The sequence below is a fragment of the Sorex fumeus genome, unplaced genomic scaffold (genome assembly GCF_029834395.1).
Source record: "Sorex fumeus unplaced genomic scaffold, SorFum_2.1 ptg000037l, whole genome shotgun sequence".
NCBI lineage: Eukaryota > Metazoa > Chordata > Mammalia > Eulipotyphla > Soricidae > Sorex > Sorex fumeus.
Window position 1 is genome coordinate 44,422,053 of NW_026606094.1, and position 27,826 is coordinate 44,449,878.

General features: G+C 38.5%; 1 protein-coding gene across 1 annotated transcript; it reads right to left on the reverse strand.

Moving 5' to 3' along the window:
• Window positions 1-1,077: 1,077 nt before the first annotated feature.
• On the reverse strand, window positions 1,078-27,472 carry SAMD9 (sterile alpha motif domain containing 9). Its single transcript, XM_056118118.1, has 3 exons — window positions 27,367-27,472; window positions 21,914-22,020; window positions 1,078-6,742 (listed from the first exon to the last, which is right to left on the reverse strand). The coding sequence occupies exon 3, from the start codon at window positions 6,732-6,734 to the stop codon at window positions 1,983-1,985; it is 4,752 nt and encodes a 1,583-aa protein (XP_055974093.1). The 5' UTR covers window positions 6,735-6,742; window positions 21,914-22,020; window positions 27,367-27,472; the 3' UTR covers window positions 1,078-1,982.
• Between the last annotated feature and the right edge of the window lie 354 nt (window positions 27,473-27,826).

The window sequence follows — 27,826 nt, forward strand, 5'->3', positions numbered from 1 at the left end:
CTGAAACCTCATGGGAAGGGGGGCGTTTCCGGCTCGTCCTTCACGCCCTGCTGAGGTCATGAGTTGCACCCCATGGCTCCAGAAGCAAAAGGACTTAATGCAGAGTCCGGCAGCTTGCGGCAGAAAAGTGAATGGACTATGCATTAATCCACACCACCATGCCTGCCTGGAGGGGAAAGGGTGTTGCTCCCTTCCACCTTTTTCCCTCTGGAAAGAAAGATGGCAGCCACTTCAGAGCTCTGTGGAAATCCAGGTATGAGCGGGTCATGATGGGGCGACTGAAACCTCATGGGAAGGGGGGGAGTTACTGGCTCGTCCTTCGCGCCCTACAGAGGTCACGAGTTGCTCCCCACAAGCAGCTCTCCAGCACGGCCATGGCTCCAGAGCACAGAAACCAATCTCATAATTATCTGACTCTCAGCGAAATACTTCCAGGCTTAATAAGTAAAATACCAGAAATCCAAAATTGCGCAGCCGCTATTACTGCCGGGTGACCTAATTTGATTCTTGTAACCAGCTGTAGAAAACAAATTATTTCACAATGCCTTTTCAGCATGTCTGATTTGGGGGTGTAAACTCTAAATAATAATAGTGCATCTTTTGTTGAAACAATGAATCTAATCAAAGTCGATAGAGTGTTAACTAGAATTCATCTGCCTCACAGGCATTGGGAGGGTTGGGAGGGAGGGGTTTTTTGGGGTTCTTGGTGGTGAAAAATAAATATTGGTGAAGGGAAATGTGTTTGATAATTGCATGACCGAGACTTAAACCTGAAAGCTTTGTAACTTTTCCCACAGTGATTCAATAAATAAATTAAAAAATAAACGAAAGAATAAATCGATCAAACAAGGAAACAGGAAAAAAAAAAAGAAGCAAGTGCCCCAAAGTATCTGAGGTAAACATTGACTCAGATGTCAGCCCCATATAGATATTATCTGAGTCGGCATTCATGAAAATGAACTGCAACAGGGTTTGTCATTAACTCTAAAGATAATGGAACTATTGTTACAATATTTCATGCAGACAACAGTAAATTAAGGCAAAATAATGTTAACATTAGTCAGGATTAAGGAAAGTTTGGTTTATCTTTTATTAGGTTCTTTATCCATTTTATATCATTTTGGTAACCACTGACTGACAATTGCTCATATGCAAAATTTATTAGGCAAAAGTACAGTTTGATTATATCTCACTGGTTGTGTCTGTTCACTATCCTCCTAATTTGTTCGAATCCTGTGGATGAGTTATTTCAAAAGAGTCTTTTTCCTTCATCAGTCTTTTTCATTCATCAGTCTTTTCTATTCATCAACTTTTTCATTCATCAGCTTTGGATGTTTGGGGGTTTAAAAGTTTACTAGCCATAGATAATTTTACTACTGCTCCCAAATACACAAAGGCTGTTCAATCCAGAATACTTTGTCAAGATCTGTTGTTCTCTACAGGTAAAATCTTTAGAGAATTTGATTGGTCCTTTGCTTTGAAAGACTCTTGGGTATTACACAGTACATTCCTAGCCTGCTTGATGAAAATTAATGTTGTTCCTCAAGTTTGAGAAGTCATTTTAGGCAGTCATTAGTGAATTTTTTCCTAACTACTGTAATGTCTTGGGACCATAAATTTTTTCCTATTCTAAAAAAAAAAAAATTCATTTGAGAATAAAGTAGACAAATTTACCAATATATGCCTGATTAGATATTTATTTAGGTGAAGTGATTGTTTTCTTTAGAGCTAAGTTATTACATTTGTTTTGATTGTATAATATAAACCAAGAAAACTATCTGATATTCTCTCTATTTATCTTTCCTTCTTCACCAAATCTGTTCGGAACTCATAATATGCTTAAGAGATAACATAAATAAGTATTTCAAGGATAAAAAAATCATGAGTTATAGTCATAAAGTTGCCAATTTAAAAGATATGTCTTAAGCTAAATAAAAAGTTAGTTGGTATTGAGATAAAATTCCTGTAGAGAGATCAAGCTCTCAAATAATCTTGATGTCATAAGCTAGTGGTCCTCCAATGGAAAATCCCAGGTAAAAAGACACCTTTTCTATGCTTCTGCCACTTCTAAGCTGACCAAAGAAAGCTGGTGTGATGGGTATTGTTATTTTTTCGTTGATTCCATATTCTATGTATACACAATTATTTTCAGCTCGTCCCTTTAAAGGAAGCAAAAGGTCTTGGACTTTTCTCTCTTTCCATACATCTCCATTCTGCCACAAGGAATTAATATCAGTCTTCCCAAAACATTGATCAATTTTTCCTTTGTGAACAAGTCTGTTTATATTTCTACCTTTCCCAAGAAAGAAATATGCAATTGGTTGTTTTGTACGATACATATGTCTATATGTCCCCCTGAAAGAAGTTTCCAGTGAGTGAGCATACTTTTCCATTTGTTTAGAATCTTGATCTAAATTTTGGGTTTCTGGCCAGAATAAGAGGGAAGCTAAGAAGTAAGGTTCTGGACATCGATAATTTGTTCCCACTTGTTGTAGAATTTCTCGAAGCTGCTCTTTCAACTTTTTAACTGGGCTGAATAATTTGGAAGAAGCTTTAACACAGCAGAGAATAATGTTGGCCAAGATGAAATTTTGTTTTTCCTTTGGTTGAATCCTGACAGCACATTTTTCCAAAAAAAAAGAATATTGTTTCACTATATATTCCATGGTTTCTATAGTATAGTTTTGATTTTTGACAAGATATCCCAAAAGCCCAGAAAATTTGTCTGCTTTTAAACCTTCTAGTTTACTCCGAAACAACTCTAGCTGAAGTGGCAAACTGAGATTTGATCCAAAATCTTTGTTTTTTGTTTCATGAAAGAGATCAAATATATCTCCATATTTCTTAAAATATCCAGCCACCTTTCCCCGAGTTTTATCTTGTTCATTTTGCTTAATGTTGTTTCTGGGTTTTAAAAGAACAAAATAATCATCAAAAAACCCAAAACATTTTTTCAAAGAATGCCGCAAATTAGTTAGATAAGGAATAAAATTGTTGAGGGCTAACTTAAATTCATTGTTGGCATCTCCAGGAATAGCACTACTACCTGATATAAAATTGATCATATCTTTTTTAAATAGTTCATTTTTATTGTCAAAAAAAGGAATAAGCTGGAGAATCTGAATTGTGTAGAGTCCAACTTCTATCTCCCCTTGATAACCAGCTATATTGTAAGTATCATACCGCCTTTTGGATTTCTTATGAAACTTTTCCTTCGCTTCACATTCTTTATATTCACTTTGCCTTTGAGATTCCTTAAATGCATTTGAGGCATCTACTGCTAATTCTAAAAGCATAGTTAGATCAGCAACTGAAATAGTTCTGTTTCGTCCATTATCATCTATCCACCATCTTATTTTACTTTTGTAGACTTGACCTAGTGTGTCTGAGATATAAGAATTGTAAGGTTCTATGTTCTTTGCCTTTTTTGCCCATTTTAGAGCACTTTCAAAATCTTTTTCTTTAATGTAAAAGTGTCTTGCTAAAGCCTGGCAAATGAAAGCATTTTGTTTGAACCGGTCAATACCTTCAATCAAAACTTCTTTAACTGCCTCATTTCCTTCATCTTTGTGTAATGCTTCAATGAATGGGGAAAACCAAGTTTCTGTTTCACCTTCATGTTCATTGCGTTGTCTTGTGAGCAACAGTGTGTGCATATCTTGGATGAATTTTGTTCTTCCTATACCTCTATCATAGAACAAATTTTCCCTTAGCATATTCAACATAATTCGGCTTTTATTCAAGTCATAGCTTAGCTTCAATTCTTCCAAGGAGCGAATAGCAATTAAAGGATGAATAATACGCACTCCACAGTAGTTCCCACATTCTACCACATCTGTTTTTATCAGAATTGTAGAGTAGGTGCCCATCTTGTCTTCAAGTTTCTCTGGTTCCCAGAAAACCTTCCTGTTTGTGATTCCTAAAAACTGTTCACACTGTGATAGTGAAATAGTTGTCTCTGGCACATATGAATTGAGAAGAGCCAAAAAAGAAAAGAGCGTTGCTTCTTTGGTGCTGATGTCCTGCTTTTTCAGGATATTATTTACCACATTTTCTATGTACCTTTTATCAAAATTGGTTTTCATGATCATGAAAGAATAAAAGTCTTTAAAGTTTTTATGTTGCTTTTCAATTTCTTTCAATTTACGCTCAAAAGCCCTCTGTTCATTGGGAGATAGTTGTTGTATTAGGGCAATACTATTTGAGAAGTTCTTTGCACAGTTTTGAGGATTCTGTGATCTCATGCAATTTAGGATGATTACTAAAGGTTTTTCATATCTAATATACTTATTAGAAATAGCTTTTTGAATAGAGGACTGTAGGAGATAGACATTTTCTTGTTCTTCAAAATCATCAACAAGGAGCAATACAGGTAAGTATTCCTGATGACTCGTCCCATATGTAATTAAATCAGTAATTTGTTTTCCAATTTCAGAAAAATCCACTGTCTTGTTTTTTAGAACAGCACATCTGAATTGATTCCTTAGATCCCAGAGAATATGCATAGCCAAGGTGGTCCCACCACAGCCTGGATGATGATACAGCTGAATAATTTTGACACATGTTGATTTAGGAGAATCTGAGTTTTGAATCATATCTTTAAGTTTTTCATATTTATCCCTTTTGACAAAAGTTGAAGAATAGTGTTTCAAAGAAAAATAAAAGTTCCACCAAGATACTTTACCACCTCGATAAAAGTCTTCCTCTTTTAATGTCTTGAATGTGTGGAATTTATTTTTGTCCTTTTCTAAGAGAGTACCTTCACATTCATTTTCACAGAGAATTTCCAGAGCAGTCATGATATCTTCTTCCTTTTTAAGAAGTACAGTAGTTGAGCCAACAGATGGCAAAAATTTTTTTTCAGGTTGAGTCACAGATTTCAATTTAAGAATAGTACCATTTATCTCTTCAAGGCTTAAAGCAGAAATGCACTGGTTTGCTAATTCATCTTGTGGTATTTTTAATCTTGCTTCAAGTAGATCCTTCCATCTCTGACATAGGTGTGAGTTAAGACAAATACACAATATATTTTCAAGTCCTTTGAGATCTTGGTAAAAAGCACAGAAGGTCTCAATAAGGGGGTCTCTTGGGTCATCCACAGAAGAAAGCAGCAGAAATACTACTAAAAACTTCCCCCTTGGCAATACGTCTTCATGTGTAAGAAATGAAATCAATTTCCTGACTTCAGAAGCCTTTTCTCTTTGCCAGGAACTTGGGTCTAAGGGCTTATATTTATCACTGTCAAGGTCTAATCTACCATTGCAGAAAATCCAGCTGGGTTGTTGGTGAAGATTCAGTTCAGTAATCTTCTCATCTGTTGTAGTTTTCTCCTCCACATATTGACTTGGAAAGTGAAGGTTTGCTACTCGACTTTCTTTATAGGCTTTGACTACTCCCTTGCTTGCAGATTCAGGATCAAACTCCAAAGCAGCAAACCATTTAATTTCCTTTAGGAAATCCAAATGATTTACTTGATTTTGATGGCATTTATTTGTTACAAGGATGTATAAACTGTAGTATGAATTATCTAACGAGTCCTGATTTCCTGTCAACATTCTAACAAGCTTTGGTCCCTCACTCTCTTTTTTGCTTGTTTTTAGTCTGGAGTTTTCTTCTGCCTCTTTTCTAGATTCCGCTAATGATTTTAAATCTAATTTATATGCTCTGAAGTCTGCATTATTTTTTATGAGGTCCTTACAGCTGGCACCATCTCTCACAAAGACTGAAAATCTTGGACTTCTATTCCAGGTATTATTGTTGAAATTTTGCATTTTAATCTGGAAATAATCATGTTTACATTCAGAGTATTTTGGAATGATATCCACTTCAATAACATATTTGTTAGATGGAGTACTGTCTGACGGTAAGACTTCTACAAATCTTGGTGTTCGTACACAGTTCTTTGCTTTTTGGACCTGGCCCTCTTCAAAATACTGGTCGATTATCTGGTTGAAGTGGTCTATGAGGGCTTCCTTGGTGATAGCAGTGAATCTGACACCAATAATTTTTCCATGGGGCTTGTCTTCGACTCCAAAGTGAATTGTGCCATTGGTACGTGAATTCATACAAGCTGAAGCAAATCGAAAAACCTCGTTGCTAAATTTCATTTTAATATCCTCTTCTGTGCCCTTTTCTATATTTTTGAAGGCTTTGAATTCATGTATTGGATCAATAAGATTGAGTGGTCCGGTTTCAGGCTGTAGAATAAAATTCTCTTTGTACCGATATGGGTCATTGAATTCATCAAAAGGGTATGCTATGCATGTCACTTCTGTAGAGACCTGTTTTTCCTGTATATCATCTTCTATGAACTCATTTTTGAGTGACTTAGAACCTTTGGCTACTGTGTGTGTTGTAGCAGTGCCAACTGTATGTGATTTCTCTTTATCCTTTTGCTTTTTCTTTGACTTTTCTTCATTTTCACTTTGACTCAAAGTTTGTACTTCAGGAATATTTTTACTGTTTGTTTTCCTCTCATGTGTCTGGATAGAATTTTCAGAGGATGTTTTTTGAAATTCTTTGAACAAATTTTCTATTTGGATAGCTGGTCCATGTGGTATACCCATATCAACAAGAGCCATTTTAGTTAACCACTTCAAGACAACTCCTTTCACATCTTGTGCAACCAAGATTTCTCTGTATTTTTTGTCAATGTTATGTTTTTCTAGCCATATATTTACATCCTCTTTTGTCCAGTCATCTGGATTTTCTGATAGATTCGGTAGTGCTGCCATTATTTTACCTGAATGTAAAAAAAATTATATTTATTATTTTTATAAGTAAAAATCAGTTACTTTTTCCAACAAATGGTCCTATTTCTTAAATTTATAATTGCCTATTATAGTCATAGTACAAATGACCGTGATTATGCTCCTAAGAGAAAGTTACCATTACTAGTTCTTTTGTATCCTTCTAGACAAATACTATCAAATACAAATATTTCATCTTCCAGAGAAATGCTACCAAATACAAATATTTAACCCATACAAATGGCAACATATCAAACATTTTTCTCATTTTTCTTTTTTCACTAACTGTATCTTGGAGATAATTTCAGTCAGTTTATAAGAGAGGTTTCATCATTGTTAATTTTTTTTTTGCAATAGTATGTGTTGTCTGTATTACTTAAAATTATTCCATTCTGCTTGGACTGGAGAGATATTAGAGTGGTTAAGAAATTTACTTTGTATGTAGGTGACCATGCTTCGATCTCCAGCATGATGTATGGTACCCTGAACTCCATGAGAAGTGATCCTTAAGGATGGAGCCAGGACTAAGCCCTGAGCATTGCCAAGTATGGCCCCAACTTTCTCCCACCAAATTCAATTCTGCTGTTAAAATTTTTAAAAAGATAAACAATGGAGACTACATAAAGCTAAATGGAGGAAAATGTATAAAACAGGGTGTATAAAATTAGGTATAAAGTAATACTTTCATAATTTATGAAAGGCATTAACAGAAGTAGAGGAATGGAGCACACACTGTTAAACATAGTGAGGAAGCAATAAGAAAGCCATGTAGATATTAGATATTCATGAGGTATACTTGAAGCACTTAATATATTTGAAGTTTCAGTTGGGTTGTCTGTTGCAATAGCCAAACACCCACTTCTGATCCTTTTCATTTCACCACTCAAGAAACAAATATAAAATCCAGAGTATGTTGTCAGGCTAACTGATGAGCTACAGCTTTGGTCAGGCATATATAGCTCTTTGTTTTGTGATTATAATGAGTCTCTGCCAGTGTCCACGATTTATATCTGTCGAATCCATTGACTTACCTAGAATCTGGTAAAATAACCTAAAATCCTAAAATATCAAAATCACTTACCTAAAATCCTAAAATGTCAAAATTATAAAATCGAGAATGTTTATAAAACAGGGGCAGAAAGAGAATAAATGAACAAATAGTTTAGGTAATGAGATCCTTCTACTTTTACTGCAACTTACCTAATGTATATTACCCATTCATTTGTCCCTACTTTTGGGGGGTGTATTTTAATGAAAGTAATAGGGCATGTGCCTCAAGCATATAAAGAAAGATGTTCTGTGTGCCATTCTGCTCCACTGCTTTGAGATAGTTTGCTGGATTGTTTGCTGGGTACTGAATTATGAGGATACTATTTTGTCAAGTTACTTTTCACATAGTAATTTATAGAAGCTGGGTCCTGGTTGGGAACAAATAAATGACTTTACTTGTAGAATTTGCCACCACCACAAGAAATGTTCAAAGAATTCTTTCACATGAAAAAAGAAACAGAAGCTAACAAAATCTTCAGCAATGGTCAAAAGATGGCATAAACCAACCTAAATGCCCATTGACAGACGGTTGAATATATAAGTTATAAAATATGATTCTGGCATTAAAAAAGAGAAAATTTATCTTATGGAAAAAATTGATGTTCCTGGAATGATAGTGTGAAATGAAATGGAATGAGCTAAAAAACAATCACGAGATGGTTTCACTCATATGTGAAATATAAATGACTAACTCAAATAAGCTAGTAAAAAAGAACAAAACTAACTACTAGACTTTGCAAAACTTATGGTGGTCACTAGAGCAAAAGGGGAAGAAGGAAAAATAATGAGGAAAGGTGTTATTTTGGTGATGGGAATGGTGACAATTAAACATACATGAAAGTTTGAAGCTTTACTCTTGGAATGCTATACACTGTAAGCCAATTATAAGGCAAGAAGAACAACAAAACAACTGTGCATCAAAAGATTCAAAGAACAGAATGAAATGACAAGTGGTAGAAAATATTTGTAAGTCATATGCCATATATCTAGTAAGAGATTAATAAAGAGTTATGCAAAATGGATAAACTGAACAATAAGAAGTCAAAAAACCCCACATAAACCAATTTAAAAACAGCTTAAGAAAAATTTATCCATAATCCCTTCCCACTATAAGAGAGAATAGTATAACCTGTGCTGGACGGAACCGAGCCCATTGTTTGGCAACAAAACTGAACGGCTCCTGGCAGTCTCTCCTCATTCAACCAGGTACAGCCTGCCCCAGGGCTTGAGACTCCCCCAGGGAATGCGCAGCTAGCTTGATCCCCTAGAATTGCCGGTTTTCTCCCTTGACCTGCGTAGGACGGGAACTGAGGCAACATCAGATCCCGCCGCAACAAAGCTGAAGGGATCCGGGAACTCTCTCCTCACTCAACCAGAATAGTAACAGTGAAGGTGAAGGACTAAAGCACACTGGTCACAATGGTAAAGCAACACAAAAGCCCACCAAACTTTCTTATTGAAGAGGCAAGCCCAGAAGACACCAACAGTATTGTAGTATTAGACAACCTCTCTGACAAGGAATTCAGAAGGGAGCTAGTTAGGATGCTTAGGGAACTAAAAGAAACAATGGAAAGAATGCCAATAAAAGACAAGAGGATTTGAAGGCAGAAATGAGAAAAATGCAATCGGAAATGTCAGACCTGAAAACCCTGGTAGGCGAATTGAAAACCTCAGTGGAAGGCCTCAGAAGCAGAGTAACAGCTGCTGAGAACAGAATCAGTGAGCTTGAAGATGAAGTTCAGAGACTCGCCAGAAAAGAGCAGAAAATGGAAAAGAGACTCACAGTTCGGGAACAGATGGCAAGAGAAGATCGTGATGAAGCCAAGAGGGGTAACATAAGAATTATTGGAGTCCCAGAGGGACAGGAAGAAAACCCTGATGAAGAAGAAACTGTCAAAGACATCATTGCTACAACATTTCCAGAGCTGAAGAAAACTTGTGACCACATTCAGGAGGCCCGAAGGGTACCAGCTAGAAGAAATCCGAACAAAAATACCCCAAGACACATCCTGATCAAAATGACCAAAACTTTAGACAGAGACAAAATTCTGAAAGCAGCAAGATCGAAAAAAGAAATCTCTTACAAAGGAGCATCCTTAAAATTCACAGCTGATTTTTCTGATGAAACCCTCAGGGCCCGAAAACAGTGGTGGGACATAGTGAGAAAACTCAATGAAATAAATGCCTCTCCAAAAATACTTTACCCAGCGAGACTTTCATTCATAATAGAAGGAACAACACACAGTTTCACAGACAAACAACAGATCAGGAACTTCATAGACTCAAGACCATGGTTACAAGTACAACTAAATGGGCTACTTTAAGACAGGACAGGCCCCTCAAATACACCTAATTTCAACAGAACAATGGGACAAAAATCCCATAACAGTAATCTCTCTCAATGTCAATGGGCTAAACGCACCAATTAAAAGACACAGAGTGGCTGGATGGATTAGAAAATTGAACCCAACATTCTGCTGCCTGCAAGAAACACACCTTAATAGTCAAAGCAAACACAGACTCAGAGTCAAAGGCTGGAAAACAATCCTACAGGCAAACAGCTCCCATAAAAAAGCTGGGGTAGCCACCTTAATATCAGACCACATCGATTTCAGAGTGAAGAAGGTCATAAGAGACAGTGAAGGCCATTTCTTAGTGATCAAAGGATGTGTACAACAGGAAGAACTTACAATAATAAATGTATATGCACCTAATGAGAGACCAGCAAAGTACTTAAAACAACTACTCATAGATTTGGAAAAAGACATCAATAGCAACACAATACTAGTGGGAGACTTCAACACAGCTTTGTCACCTCTGGATAGATCAACCAGACTCAAACTTAGCAAGGACATACTTAATCTGAGGGAAACAATGGAAGAAAGGGACTTAGTAGATATATACAGGACACTTCATCCTCAAAAGGCTGAATACACATTCTTCTCAAGCGTACATGGAACATTCTCCAAGATAGACCACATGCTGAGCCACAAAACATGCCTCCATAAAATTAAGAAGATAGAGATTGTATCAACAATCTTCTCAGACCACAATGCACTTAAATTAGAAGTAAATCACGCACAAAAACAGAAAACTAAATCAAACACCTGGAAATTAAACAGTGCGCTACTGAACAATGAGTGGCTTAGAATGGAAATCAAAGAGGAAATCAAAAGATTCCTAGAAACGAATGAAAATGAGGACACGAGTAACCAAAACTTATGGGACACAGCAAAAGCTGTCTTAAGAGGAAAGTTTATAGCTCTACAAGCATTCCTCAGAAAGGAGGAGTGAGCCCACATAAATAAACTAACCTCACAGCTTAAGAGCTTGGAGAAGGACCAACAAAAGGAGCACAACCCGAACAGGAGGAAGGAAATAATAAAACTCAGAGCAGAGATTAACGAGATGGAAACCCATAAAACAATCCGAAAGATCAATGAAACCAAGAGCTGGTTCTTTGAGAAAATTAACAAGATCGATAAGCCTCTAGCAAAACTCACAAAGAAGGGGAGAGAGAAAACCCTAATAAACCGAATCAGAAATGAAAAGGGGGTCATCACAACAGAAACTACAGAAATTCAAAGGATCCTCAGGGAATACTTTGAGAAGCTTTATGCCACGGAACATCAAAACCTCGAGGAAATGGATAAATTCCTAGACTCCTACAGACTCCCAAGGCTGAACCAAGAAGACCTGGAATACCTGAACAGACCTATCACCATCAAGGAAATTGAAATGGTAATAAAACGTCTCCCCAAGCACAAAAGCCCTGGCCCGGATGGATTCACTAGTGAATTCTTCCAAATCTTTAAAGAAGACTTACTCCCAATCCTCTTTAAGCTTTTCCACGAAATTGAAATATCAAAAACACTTCCGAATAGTTTCTACGAAGCGAATATCACACTGATACCAAAAGCAGACAGAGATACCACAAAGAAAGAGAATTACAGGCCGATATCCCTGATGAACACAGATGCAAAGATCCTCAACAAACTACTAGCAAATAGAATCCAACTACTCATCAAAAAGATCATACACCATGACCAAGTAGGATTCATCCCAGGGATGCAAGGATGGTTCAACATTCGGAAATCAATCAACATAATCCACCATATCAACAAAAGAAAAGATAAAAAGCATATGATCATATCAATAGATGCAGAGAAAGCATTTGACAAGGTCCAGCACCCCTTTATGATGAAAACCCTAGCCAAAATGGGTATAGAGGGGACTTTCCTCAACATAGTTAAAGCCATCTACCACAAGCCTACAGCAAGCATCATCCTCAATGGGGAAAAACTGAGAACCTTCACTCTAAGATCAGGGACGAGACAAGGATGCCCACTCTCTCCACTGCTGTTCAATATAGTACTGGAAGTACTTGCAATAGCGATTAGGCAAGAAAAAGATATTAAGGGCATTCAGGTAGCAAAGGAAGAAATCAAGCTCTCACTATTCGCAGATGATATGTTACTATACTTAGAGAACCCAATAACCTCCACCAAAAAACTCCTAGAAACAATAGACTCGTATAGTAAAGTTGCAGGCTATAAAATCAATACCCAAAAGTCCATGGCTTTCCTATACGCAAACAGTGAGAGAGAAGAAAGAACATGAAAAAAACAATCCCGTTCACAATTGTGCCCCAGAAAATCAAGTACCTAGGAATCAGCTTAACTAAGGAAGTAAAGGACCTGTACAAAGAAAACTACAAAACGTTACTTCAGGAAATAAAAGAGGACATGAAGAAATGGAAAGATATCTCCTGCTCATGGGTCGGGAGAGTGAACATTGTCAAAATGGCAATACTACCGAAAGCATTGTATAAATTCAATGCAATCCCTATAAGGATACCCATGACATTCTTCAAAGAAATGGAGCAAACACTCCTGAAATTTATATGGAACAGTAAGCCCCCACGAATAGCTAAAGCAATTCTTGGGAAAAGGAAAATGGGAGGAATCAACCTCCCTAACTTCAAACTCTACTACAAAGCAGTAATAATTAAAACAGTATGGTACTGGAACAAAAGCAGAACTGCAGACCAATGGAACAGGGTTGAATACACTGACATCTCCCCTCAATCATATGATCATCTAATCTTTGATAAAGGTGCAAGAAATGTGAAGTGGAGTAAGGAAAGCCTCTTTAACAAATTGTGCTGGCATCACTGGACGGCTACATGCAAAAAAAATGGGCTCAGAACTCTGCCTAACACCATGTACAAAAATAAGATCAAAATGGATTAAAGACCTCAACATCAGACCAGAAACTATAAGGTACATTGAAGACAAAGTTGGCAAAACCCTCCATGACATTGAGGCTAATGGTACTTTCAAAGATGCCACACCACTGGCCGAGCAAGTAAAAACAGAGATAGATAAATGGGACTATCTTAAACTAAGAACCTTCTGCACCTCCAAAGAAACAGTGACCAAAATACAAAGACAGTCTACAGAATGGGAAAGGATATTCGCTGAATACACATCTGACAAGGGGCTAATAACAAGGATATACAAAATACTGGTGGAACTCCACAAGAAGAAAACATCCAACCCCTTCCAAGAATGGGGCAATGAAATGAACAGAAACTTTCTCAAAGAAGAAATCCGAATGGCAAAAAAGCACATGAGAAAATGCTCTACATCATTAATCATCAGGGAGATGCAGATCAAAACCACAACGAGATACCGTCTCACACCTCAGAGACTGGCCCACATTCAAAAGAACAAAAGCAACCGATGCTGGCGCGGATGTGGCGAGAAAGGGACACTCCTTCACTGTTGGTGGGAATGTCGACTAGTTCAGCCCTTTTGGAAAACAGTATGGACGTTTCTCAAAAAATTAGAAATTGAGCTCCCATTTGACCCAGCAATACCACTCCTGGGAATATACCCCAGAGAGGCAAAAATGTGTAGTCGAAGTGACATCTGCACTTGTTTGTTCATTGCAGCACTCTTTACAATAGCCAGCCCAAGAACAGATGACCGGTTAAAGAAACTCTGGTGCATCTACACAATGGAGTACTATGTAGCTCTTAGAAAAGATGAAGTCATGAAATTTACATACAAGTGGTACAATATGGAAAGTATCATGCTAAGCGAAATGAGTCAGAAAGAGAGGGATAGACATAGAAAAATTGCATTCATCTGGGGGATATAAAGCAACAAAATATGAGATCAATACCTAAGAATAGCTGAGATCAACACCAGGAGGATTACTCCATAACTTAGAGGCCAGCCGGATATTCTAGGGGAAAGGGCAGTTCAGATAGAGAAGGGAACACCAAATGAAAGGTGTTTGGACGATCCTCCCAGGAGGGGAAATGCATGTTGAAAGTAGACTATGGACTGAACATGATTGCCACTCAATGCCTCTTTTGCAGACCACAACACCCAAAAGGAGAGAGAGAACAAAGGGGAATGCCCTGCCACAGAGGCAGGGTGGGAGGGGGGGTGGGGGGAAATGGGCACTGGTGGAGGGATGGGTATTTGATCATTGTATGACCGAAACTCAGGCACAAGGATTTGTAAATCTACAACTGTACCTCGTGCTTCACTAATAAAAAACAAACAAACAAACTAAAAAAACAGCTTAAGGTTTTGATAACACATTCCTACAAATGTCAATCACAGTTAAAAGTATCACCATACCCAAAACTAAAAAAAAAGCATAAATCAGAACCCCAATGACAACTGATTTCACATACATTACAATGATGATTATACAAAACAGAAAATAACATTTTTGGTTAAAGTGTGAAGAAATTGGAAGAAACCCTTTTGTTCTTGGTGGGAATGTGAAAAGATTCATTCTATGCAACCAAAATTATGGTTAAAGTCTAATTGTTATAGTTTCTTCAGGACTTCCTCTGTAGTTTCTCTAAGGAATATGACGATAGAATAACCTTAGAACTTTGGAAGGGAATAAAGGCCAGTAATCAAAAATTCTGGTAAATATAATAGACTAAATGTCTTTTGATTTCCTAAATTAGTTTGATTGCTAAAGTTCTATCTAATGTGGTTTTAAAATCATGTGTTGTGGCTATTTTTTTTTAATGTAGGAGTACTGCTATTCATTCAGCCACTGATTAGCTGATTGAATTGTGCATGCGCTCCACCTTACTTTTTTTTTCATTTTTTATAATTTTATTTATTGAATCACCATTAGAGTAGTTACAAAGCTTTCGGGTCTAAGTCTCGGTCATAAAATGAAACATCTGTACCTTCACCAGTGCCCATTCTCCACCCCCAACAACCCCAGTATACCCCCATCCCACACCCTCCCCATACCTCTGGGGCAGATGATTTCCACATTACTCTCTCTCTACTTTGATCACATTCAGTATTTTGACACCAGACCCACTATTATTATTTGAGATTTTACCCTAACACTCAGATCTGCTGAAAAGGCAACAGTAGACAATTTGTTTTCTATTGCTGGTTATGAATAACATATGATGATGTCGCGTGGCTGCAGTAGTGGCTGCATGATTTTGAAATTCCGAAATTTTAACACTTAAGTCTGGAGGGATTTCTGCCAAAACCTGCTGGGTTCTGAAATCTTCTCCTGAGTCTCTGGGATCATGGCCGTTAAGCAGCTTGATCAGGAGCCAGAAAGGCTGTTCGTGGGCGGTGACTTGGGGTCTCGTTGGGGTGGGGAGAACAGGACCGTTTCCACCCCCATCCTGTGAGGCCCTGCGTGTCTCGTCACTGCGGGCCCAAACCTGACTGTCCATTAGCCTCTGGAGGATGGCGGCCACTGGGCCACCAGGGGGAACAGGCCAAGGCACAAAACCTATTCCCACCTGGGTTGGCCCAGCACCAGTAACCGGTAACTGCAGGGACCGGACACATTTCTTCTAAAAGTCGCTGGCTTTCGAGATTTGTTTCTGAGTCTCTGGGATCATAGCCATTAAGTAGTTCAATCAGAAACCAGAGAGGCCATACCTCCAATTATATAGCTGAGCCGGAGGTGGTTTGTGGGTGTGTTTCCCACATACCTAACTTTTGACCGTTTACTTTCTTGGTAAACTTTGCCCCGAGTTTTTGGGTTCTGGCCAAAAGCACAGCAGCAATTTTGGGGTATCTGGAAGTTTGAAGGCGCCATCAGGCTGCTGATGCACTTGCCTCACAGGTACAGATTGACCTGCAGGCGGCATCATACCCCGTTGTGACTGTTTTTAAGACCATTATATTATAAATAGAAAGAGTGAGGGAATACAAAGGGAAGTTAGATTTCTAAACTTCATTCATACTAGAACCATTAGGCTGTCATACTTTTATATAAATTAAGGCCCTCCCGTTGATCGTTGATTTGCTCGAGCGGGCCCAGTAACGTCTCCATTGGAGACTTTGTTGTTACTGTGTCTGGCATATCGAATACTCTCGGTAGCTTGCCGGGCTCTCCGAGAAGGGTGGAGGAATCGAACTCGGGTCGGCCATGTTGGCCGCTTGTAAGGTGAACGCCCTACCCGCTGTGCTATAATGCAACTTTTTAGAGCAACCACTAAAAAGAGTCATACAAAGTGATATATATATATATATATATATATATATATATATATATATGCTTGAGAGTAAAGCACAGGAGTCAAGGTAATTGCCTTACCTGTGGCTGATCCAGTTTAATCCCCAGCAAGACACATAATCCCTCAGTCACCACCAAAATTGATCCTTGAGTGCAGAGCCAAGGAGTGATCCCCCCCCCCCAAAAAAAAGCTGATAAAAATGAAATTGTGAAAAATATTTTAAGGACTCTAAAAGAACAAATAGAAACAAAAAAATTAAATGGTAGGTATAAGTCTAAAATATCAATAATTACATTCAATATAAAAGCTCTAAAAACAAAACTTAAAAAGACAAATAATAAAATTGGCTGAAAAAATGACCCAGCTAATTTAGAAGAGATTTGATTAAAATAGATATATATTAAACATATATATATAATGAAAATACAAAACACAAGTAATACAAGTAGTATAGATAGTAAACATTAAAAATAGGAATATTAGTGTCAGAAAAAGAAAACTTCAGAGTTCAAAATGATACTTCCTTCTCAGAGGATGTTGCATAATGATAAATGGGACGATTCATTAAGATAGCATAACAATTCTGAAAGTTCATGCCACAAACAGCTGAAAATTGAAGCAAACAATGACAGAACTTTTAAACTTTTTTTTTTTTTTGGCGGGGGCTGGTGTCACACCTGGCAGTGCTCAAGTCTGACTTCTGATTCTGTGCTCAGGAATCACTCTTGAAAGCGTTCAGGGGACCAAATGTGGTGTTACAGACTGAACTGGGGTCAACTGCGTGCAAACCCAGCACTTTAGCCCTTCCCCTATCTCTCCACCCCCACTTGCAGATCTTAAACAAAACAAAAATTATAGTTGAAATTTCAACACCTCTCTTTCAACATTTATTAGAACAACTAGAGTGAATGCGTGATGTCAGAACTGATGCCATGACAAGCTGTAGCCAACATGAAATCTCACTTAGGCCTCAGTTACAGCATCCCCAAAGCAGGACTTGCAGTTTCTGGTAAACTCCCAGTTGAGTAATTTGCCAAGATATGGAATAGGGAAGTTGGGTCTGGCCAGTCATGAAGGGTCACTGTACCTTCCTTAGAAACTGCTACTAACCATTGCCTAATTGCTGACCACTGTTGTATTAAGGCCAATGCTAAAAATAACTCAGTATATAGACTGTTTTTAACTCTGAACCCTATCTAAACTGCTTGTGATTTGGAGTTGAGGTTCTTGTGAAGACTCCACTGTGTTGGATGAGACGTGGACCCTAGCTTGAGCTAGTGCTGGCTCGGGCTAGTAATAAAGTTCCTTTGCTTTTGCATTATCATGTGTGGACTTGGTCTCTCTACAACTGGGGATCTGAAACTTGAGCAAATGTTAGTACAGATATAGAAGAATTTAACAATATAACCCCCAAATTTCCAACTGTGTTTATGGAACACTCAATTCAACAATCGAAGATCTCTCTTTTTTAAGTTCCCAAGATGGACCATATCATAAATCATAAGAAAAATTTCAAGTAATTAAAATCATACCGAATGTCTGCCAACACAAATAAAATCTAGTAAATGATAAGAGAAAAATAAAGAGGAATACACTAAACACTAAAACCACCATTCTAAATAATCATAAGTTAAAATAATCTAAGTAACAGACTCAAATGAAAATATATACATATATATATTGCAGTGAATAAAAATAAAGCATATCAAAATTTCTAGGAAACACAATAATAGTGTCAGAAGTTTTATCAATAAATAGAACTACTGAAAAAAGAAACCTAAAAATAACCTAAAATCTAACTTCAAAAAAAGTACAAAACCTCTAGAAAGTGAAACAAAATAAAACCAGAGCAGATGGAAAGAAATAATAAGAGCAGAAATAAACTAAACTAAAAACAGAAAATGGAAAAAATAGGTAAAAATCAGGTAAAATCAGTAAAATAATTGCTCAAAAATACTGCTTTAAAAGATAATTAAAATTGGTGTACCTTTAGTAAGAATGATAATGAAAAAGAGACAAATTACTAACATCAGAAATGAAACAATAGATAACAATTCAAACCGATGTAGATATCAAAGGACAAGGAAATATGGACAATTCATACACATATATTTACATATACATTTTACAACTCAAATGCAACAAACCAATTCTTCATAAAACACAAACTGCTACAACTCAGTATGAAATGTATCATTTGATTGATAACTTAATAAGCAAGAAAACAACTGGACTTTTAGTTTAAAGGTGGTTTCCCGAGGGGGAAAAAAAAAACAGGTTCCAAAAAGAGCCGAGATCACCGGCAAGTCCCAGATGGGGTAGGTGCCGCATCCCGCCTCCCCCAGATGGAACCCAGGTGACCAGAAGCCTCTACAAACACAGCTCGAGTATGCGGGAACTAGGACTTTTTCTCAAAACCTCTCTCCATCTCTCTATATACAAAGTGATCAATGGGAAGTAAACCACCCAATCTTTCTCCCTGAAAATCAGAGTTAAGTTTGGAGCACGGCCACAGCCCCAGAAACACAAGGACTTAATGCAGAACCCAGCAGCTTGGAGCAGAAAAGTGAATGGACTATGCGTTAATCCAGGCAATCATGTCTGCCCAGAGGGGAAAGGGTGTTGCTCCCTTCCGCCCTCCTCCCTCTGGAAAGAAAGATGGCGGCCACATGGGAGCCTTGTGGACAGCAGGTATGAGCCGGGGGTGTGGGGGCGATTAAAACCTCATGGGAAGGGGGGCGTTCCGGTCAGTCCTTCACACCCTACCGAGGTCACCGGTCGCCCCCTGCGAGCGCCTCTCCAGCACAGCCACGGCCCCAGAAGCACAAGGACTTAATGCAGAACCCGGCAGCTTGGAGCAGAAAAGTGAACGGACTATGCGTTAATCCAGGCCATCAAGTCTGCCGGAGGGGAAAGGGTGTTGCCCCATTCACCCTCTCCTCTCTGGAAAGAAAGATGGCAGCCACATGGGAGCCTTGTGGACAGCAGGTACGAGCCGGGGGTGTGGGGGCGACTAAAACCTCATGGGAAGGGGGGCGTTTCGGTTCGCCCTTCACGCCCTACCGAGGCCACCAGTTGCCCCCGACGAGCGGCTCTCCAGCACGGCCACGACTCCAGAACACAGAAACCAATTTCTTAACTATCTGACTTTCAGTAGAAATACTTCCAGGGTCAACAGGTAAAATAACAGAAATCCAAAACCAACATTTAATTCTTGAACCCAGCTGTAGAAAGCAAATCATTTCACAATGCTTTTTCAGCATGTCTGATTTGGGGGGGGGGTAAACTCTAAATAATAGTGGTGAATCTTTTATTGAAACAATGAATCTAATCAAAGCAGATAGAGTGTTAACTAGAATTCATCTGCCTCACACGGATGGGGAGGGGTGGGGGTGGGGTTTTATTGGGGTTCTTCATGGTAAAAAATAAGTATTGGTAAAGGGAAATGTGTTTGATATTTGCATGACTGAGATCTAAACCTGAAAGCTTTGTAACCTTTCCCACAGTGATTCAATAAAAAAAAAAAAGGTGGTTTCCCAAAGGAAAAGCGCTAAATTCAGATTCACTGGAAATTCTAACATTTAAAGAATCAACTCTGATTCTACTCAACCTCTTCTCGATAACAGTAAAAGAGGGAGGAATTCACAGTTATTTTAGAAGCTATCACTACTCTAGTATCAAAGACCCTGTAGACCTAGACTTCAGGTAACTCCCATGGATACAGACTCCTACCTTACCTTAGTGTCAGGCAGTCCTTGAGGCCCAGGCCTCTAGGAAGACTCCTACAAACTATGGATCCACCTCTATGACGTTAGATTTTCTTGACGCTCTCTGTTTTCCCCAGGGCTCAGTTAGGCCCTATAAACCCACTCTACCAACTTTATGCTGGCTTCTGAGTAACAGGCACATGGATCATCCCAGTAGCAGAAACAATTCCATAAACTCAGTCTCCAGGCTCACCTTCTGGCCTCATTGATAGATCAACTTCTTTGGTGCCAGGGTCCAGGTCCACTGACATGGAACTGAACCCCAAAACCTCCAATATGAACTCAGGACTAGAACCGACCCAAATGAATTAAATTGTCAAGCTTCCCCTACAAACCCAAACACCAGTTCATCCCAAAAGTTCTAATAGTAAAGTCATGCTCAGACTGTATGAGACAGCCCACGGAGAATCTCTGGACAAGTTGATGGTAAAGGACTTTCTCTGTTAAGCCAGTCTATAAGGACAGGAAGAGAAACTGACTTCTTCAAGTGCTTAGACAAGAATGCAAGACTGGACCAGGGATGTAGCTTAAGTGACAGGGTCCGTGCTTTGCATGTGCAAGGCCCAGCACAACATGACCTCATTCCTACCCATGCACTACAAGGTGTAGTTCTGGGGAACTCCATACACTACTGTAAGTAGTTATTCAAGCACTACCTGGAGTGCCCTCCACAATAGAATGCAATTCTCCATGAATCGTGAATCATGAACAATTAATAATAACACCAAAGAAAATTATCAAAGTTCTAATAACTGATCTCAAAACTGTCAAAAGAATTCAGAATGATACTCCTGAAGAAAATTCAGGAACTACAAGAAAAATATATAATTAGATAATTATGTATTTATTATGGATAATTAGATATAATCAGAAAAACAATATATGAACAGACAAAAGATTCAACAAAGAAATATAAATAATAAAGAATCATTAAATTGGAGAACTCAAGAGAGAGCTTTAATATCAGATCATCCAGTCAGTGACCTTGAAATTAGGCACTTGAAATTCTTGCAATTGGGAAAATAAAAGGCAAAAATAAAATAAAAACTGGTTAATAAAATCTATGTTACAAGTGATAGTACAGTAGGTAGGGCGTTTGCCTTGCACACGGCTGACCCGGGTTCAATTCCCAGCATCCCATACTGTCCCCCGAGCACCACCAGGAATAATTCCGGAGTGCAAACCCAGAAGTAACCCCTGTGCATTGCCAGGTATGACCCAAAGAGCAAATAAATAAATAAATAAATAAATAAAGGCTATGTCAAATGAGGAAGTAGTAATACCATTAAATGTAATATCTATGCATGACTAGATGCTAGAATAAGAGATGAGGAAAAAGGAAGAAGACATTCAAAGAATGATGATTGAAATTTTCCCAAATGTGGGGAGACATTTGGATAAATTAATACACAAAGCTCACAGTTTCCCCAAAATTTCAACCCTCAAATATTTTTCTAAGATGCAACATAATAAAATTATCTAAAATTAAAAATGTAGGGCCAGAGAAAGCACACAGGGCGCTCTCTTATACAATGCTGTCATATACGGATATTCATACAGAGAGAGCACTTACCTTGCGTGCAAGTTACCATTTCAAGTTCCAGCACTATGGTTCCCCAAGCACCATAGGGGGTGACCCCCCCAAGCATAGAGCCAGGAGTAATCCATATGCATTGCTTGGTGTGTTCTCCACCACCACAAATTTTAAAAAATCAAAGATAAGAGAATTTTAAAATAGAAAAAATAAAAAACCCTCAAAATTTAGAAGAGAATGAGATGGGGGTGGGGATAGTGCTGCTAGGCAGTCAACCTACCTGAGGGGCAAGTGCATCAACAGCCTGATGGTGCCTTCAGACTTCCTGATATCCCAAAATTGCCACTGTGCCTCTAGCCAAACCCCAACAACTCGAGACCAAGTTTCCTGAGAAATTAAATGGCCAAAAATTAGGTATGTTGGAGCCATGCCTACAAACCACCTCCGGCTCAGCTATATAAGTTCATTTATCAGTCTTGCTTCAGAGACCCATAAATAAATCTTGAAAGAGATCAAAAGCTGCAGTTAATCTCGGACCTGTGCAAGGCTGAGCAGATCAGTAAAACTGGAGGGGGAGGGCAGTGGATTATCCTGATGCCCACTCAAGCAGAGCCCCCAGCATTCACTTGCTCCCAAAATCCAAAAATGCCTTCATGCCCCTGGTGGATTCCACCAGATAAGGACAGATTGCAGCAAAATATTAACCTGTTGAAAATTTGAATATGCGGGTTTTGTGACTGAAATCTCCAGGCTTTCTTGGAGTTGGGATGGGCTACCTCCCCCCACTTCCTTATATTCCTAGAAGCACCAGCAGTTACCCCACAAACCAACTCCAGCACTACCATATAAGCTCTTATATTGACCTTGCTTCAGAGACCCATAAATAAATATTGAAAGAGATCAAAAGCCACAGTTTATCTCAAACCCATGCAAGGCTGAACAGACCAGGGAAAATCGAAGGAGGTGAGTTAGCCTGGTGCCCACCCAAGCAGAAATCCCCACAGCTGCTTGCTTCCACAATCCAAAAACACCCTCATGCCCTCAGTTTGACTCCACTATCTCAGGATAGTCCTCACAGAGATATAATCTGCTAAAAATTCAGGTATGCGGGTTTTTTGACTGAAATCTCCAGGCTTTCTGGGGTTGGGATGGCTACCTTTTCCCATCTCCCTGTACTTCCAGAAGCCCAGCAGTCATGTCCACACCTCAAAGCTGCCACCCAATTAAAAAGCCACTCCAGCCTTACTACTGTCCAGATAAAAATACTGAATATCTTGAACAAATATGATGACCTCTTGGTAACTGTACTGCAAACCATAATGAACAAAAGGAAAAAGAGAGAGAGGGTACAAAAAAAAAGTGCCTGCCATAGATGGAGGCTTGGGGGTGGGGTTGGGGTGTTGGGGGATGGTGGGAGGGAAACAGGAGACATTGGTGGTGGGAAATGTACACTGGTGGAGGGATAGGTGTTGGATCATTGTATGAAAACTGAAACCCAATTAAGAACAGCTTTTTAATAATCAATCTTTGTAATGAATAATGAATATTCAATAAAATTATTTTTTTATAAAAGTAATGTGGAGTCATGATTGCTTCAGTTAGCTTAAACAGTGTCTGAATAAATAGCAGTACTCCTACATTTAAAAAAAGAAAAGAATGAAATTATATGTACAAAATACTGTGGTGAAGGGAACCTCTGTCAACCAGAAATACCCTGCAACTTTGTCCTTGAAAAATGAAGAAGAGATAAAGATTTTTACAAACAAAAGGTAGAATATGAGGTTGATCAGAGCACTTAGAGTGTATAATAACCTGCAATGGAACAAGTACTGATCTGTGAATGGGACGCTTGTTATGTGCAGGGATGGCATCAGTGTTGTGGAGGTTCAAAGTAGTCACACTGGGAAAATGCAATGTGATTCAAAGTAATCAAAAAACAATGTTGGTTTTAATTTGTGCAGAAAGACAACAAACATGTGTAATCTCAGCCTGTTCCTGCCCTCTGAACTTTAGTTGTGAGGAACTACAAGAAATCATAATACATCAGGCTGGAGTGATAGCACAGCTGGTAGGGCATTTGCCTTGCACATGGCCGACCCGGGTTCGATTCCCAGCATCCTATATGGTCCCCCAAGCACCGCCAGGAGTAATTCCTGAGTGCACTGCTGAGTGTGACCCAAAAAGCAAGAAAGAAAAAGAAAGAAATTATAATACGTGTTATCTGAGCAGTTATCCAGCACCTGGGCATGGTATGTGTATGTGTGTACATGTTGTGTACGTGTGTGTATGCATGTGTGCATCATATTGTGCTAAAGCAGAGAACACCATCACTGATGGAATCTATGCATAGTAGAAAATTCAAGCCTGAGAATTTTATTCTTGTTATTCTGACTTGGAAGGCAAATTGAGCAGTTGCACTGCTGTTCAACACACACAGGCGTTGGCAATTAGACTTTTTATATGTTTACCTCTTACCCTACAGACTTTCTTTTCCTCTAAGTTTTAAGTATGGTAGCAAATGTTTTTATTTTAGAGCAATTTTCAGAGTGATAAAATTTAAAAAGTACATGGTACTGATTCAATTTCCTTCAGGAAATAATGGTAAAACTTGGAGTATAATCAGGTCTTTTCACTGTTCACAATGTGAAACTTTTGACCAAAGGATTCTGGGAGGAGGAGACAGTGCCAGATATCTGATTAAATTTAATACAAGATCAGACTCCTAATCAGCATCCTTAAATATACTGTAGGCCCATAAGATGTTAATCATATGTCACTGTCACTGTCACCATTGTTCATTGGTTTGCTCGAGCAGGCCCAGTAACGTCTCCATTGTGACAACTGTTACTGTGTTTGGCATATCGAATATGTCACGGGTAGCTTGCCAGGCTTTGCCATGCAAGTGAAATACTCTCGGTAGCTTGCTGGGCTATCTGAGAGGGGCAGAGGAATCGAATTCCAGTTGGCCATGTTGGCCGCTTGCAAGGCAAATGCCCTTACCCGCTGTGCTATGACTCCAGCCCAGTAATCATATGAGGTGGCTAAAATAGATATTAGAATTATACACTGTATATCTCAGTTCATCTCCAAAATCAGATTGATATTTGAAGATAGCAATTTTTAATAAAATTTTAATCAATTTTAGTCAAATAGAAGCATAAAGGTAAAGGCCCTCCCGTTGATCATCGATTTGCTCGAGTGGGCCCAGTAACGTCTCCATTGGAGACTTTGTTGTTACTGTGTCTGGCATATCGAATACTCTCGGTAGCTTGCCGGGCTCTCCGAGAGGGGCGGAGGAATCGAACTCGGGTCGGCCATGTTGGCCGCGTGTAAGGCGAACGCCCTACCGGTTGTGCTATCGCTCCAACCCCAATAGAAGCATAATACATGCATTATCATCTTAAAGTAATATGTATGAGTATATGTGTGTTTTTATATAATGGAGTCCATTCAACTTAAGTTTAAACTTGTTAGAAATAATGCACTTCTCTAGATGAACAAACCAATGTTTATATGTAAATTATGTTTTATCTTGGGTGAGGGAAGCTGTGACAACTTGTTCCCACATCATCAATTGTAAGACCTATCTTTTAAATGGACTGAGAGCTAATAATAATAAGGTTGATTGCCTTATGTTTAACTAACCTGTTTTTGAATTCAAGCACTGCATATGGTCCCCAAGCACTGTCAGGAATAATACCTGACCATAGAAAAGAACTGTCACACAAAACATTCTAAATTTAGGTGTTTCTGTAGAAATAAAAATAGGCTGACAACATTAAAATGTGAAATTCTTTATAAAGAAAAATATAGTTAGATTTATAATACACTAATATTGTTATGGTGACATATAGATCACTTTAAATTTTGGTTTGATAAAAAATATCTGTATCTTGATACGGTTAGTGGCCAAACTGACGAATAAATAAAGTATTTTTATGGAGGTTGGCGCTGGAGATTTGATCATTTCATACACATTACACTCCACTCCAAAAGCAAATTTCTCCAAAATAGGTAATAAGATAAACATACAAATGAAATAAAAGAGTAATTGGAGGGGCTGGAGCAATAATACAGTGAGTAGGATACTTGCCTTGCACAAGGAAGACCAGGCTTAATCCCTGGTACTCTGTATGGTCCCTTGAGCCTGCCAGGAGTGATCGCTGAGCACAGAGCCAGGAGTTAGCCCTGAGCACCACCAGCTGTGAACTGCCAACAAAACAAAATAAAAAAGAGGAACTGGAACAGAAAAAGGTCATCATATGTCATGATCCATGGTTGCTGATTAATTCAATTCTGGACACCATGAGTGTTCATCTTGGGTTCTAATTCCTCATCCACTTACTGTCTCATTATACCGGTCTCCTGGTTTTCCTCTGTTTTCTAGCACTTAGTTTTATAAACTCAGCCCATGCCTCCTCAGGGAAACATCATAATTCAGATTAGATTAAGTGGTAAATTAGATGGATTGTTTACTTTATGCATTATACACCTATAAAAATCAAGGCAGCTTTTCACATTAGCGTTGGTGCAATGGGAAATTGTGCCTGGATGTCTGGGTAGAAAAGTGAGCAAATAAGTAGAATTGACTTTTGACTGTTTTCCTCACTACACTGGATCTTTCAGTTGTGACTCAACAGCTCTTACTTTCTTATGTAGTCTCCTAAGTCTTTGCCAGAGTTTTGTTAAATGTGCCTTTCAAAATATGCTTTATAAAGCGTATATTTTATGTTTTAAATTTATATATATATAAATTTTGCTGAAGATGCACTCCTGGGAAATGTATTCTAGGATGTTTAGCACCTGTGGTTTTCCCATTTATGCCATTGTGTATAGGTATTTCTCAAATTAATCAACTCTTTATACTCTCTCCTGTTCCAAAACATTTTAAATGGTAATTTAGAAAGTGATACAAGTCACACACATGAAATTCTTAGGTAATGAAATCAGGGAGAAGGTTATAATATAAGTACTGGGAGATACAGTGAACCTGTGGAGTAAAATTAATGCCAAAAAATTGCTTTCAATTTCACATACTTGACTAGAAGTGGTTTGAATTTTTTATTCCCCAGATTCTTAATAACAATCACCCCTCCACCCTCCAGAAAGGTAATTTGTTACAGGATGGAATTCACACACAATAATTGAACTGTAGAGTTTTTCAGCTTTTTAAAAGGAAATTGAACATCAAACCCTTGCTCAAAAATGTAATCCTTTCTCCCAGTCCCCTTACAGGTCTGGGGCAAGTTCAGGACTTCCGGAAGTAATCTGTCTGTCGCTATTTTTCTGTCTGTCTGAGTTACATTTGACACTAATATCTGAGAAGCTATTTTTCATTTTATTTTTTAACTGCTGTTTGGAATAGATGGTGGAAAAGATCTTTGAATAACGCACATTTTTTGAATGCACATCTTTAAATGTATATTATACGTTCTTTCTGAAGATGATACTAAAGTCTTGGAGGATTTAATCAATAAAAGTGTTGCTAGTTTTTAACTGCAGCTTTTATCAAATATCAGATTTTATCAAATCAACAAAAATAAAGCACTCTGTCACAATAATGAATAGTCTAGAATTTCAATTCCTAAAAGATTATTTTATTATGGGTATAATTCAATTTTACATGGAATAATAGATTTCCTCTTATTCAATAAAATGCTTCTATAGAATACCAGTAGTAGAAGAAACAACAACAACAACAATAACAACAACACTAGTGATAGATGTACTTACCGAGACTGTCTTCCAAGTTTTCTTCTATCTAAAAGAGGGAGGAACCATGCATTTCATCGTAGAAAACCTCTAACGTATCCCTCCTAGGATTTAAGAGAAAATATTTGCATCAATCCAGTGTTCATCCAGCGCTACTCCCGCGTCTGAGTTTTCCAGGGCTCAGCTGCAGCAAGGTAAAGTACTCTGAACATGAGGGAGGGGCTGGACGGGCGGATGGGGAAGGGGTGTGGCTGGCTTAGGCAGGAAGGGAGCCCCGCGCTTTATTTCAGTTTCCTTGACTTTCGTTTCTCTGAATTTACCCAAGTCCTCCCGAAATGCTATTGTTGCAAGCCATCACTCTGCCACCTTCTGGACTGTTTGATTAAAACCCAAAGGTTTAACATCTGTTCTGTATAGGCTGCAGGGAACTCAGTCACAAACTGAGACAATCTGAAAGACTCCCTGGCCAACACTTGCTGGC

What these genes read in the sequence shown, in the direction of transcription:
- SAMD9 (XM_056118118.1), bottom strand. Translation starts at nt 6,734, where the DNA reads ATGGCAGCACTACCGAATCTATCAGAAAATCCAGATGACTGGACAAAA.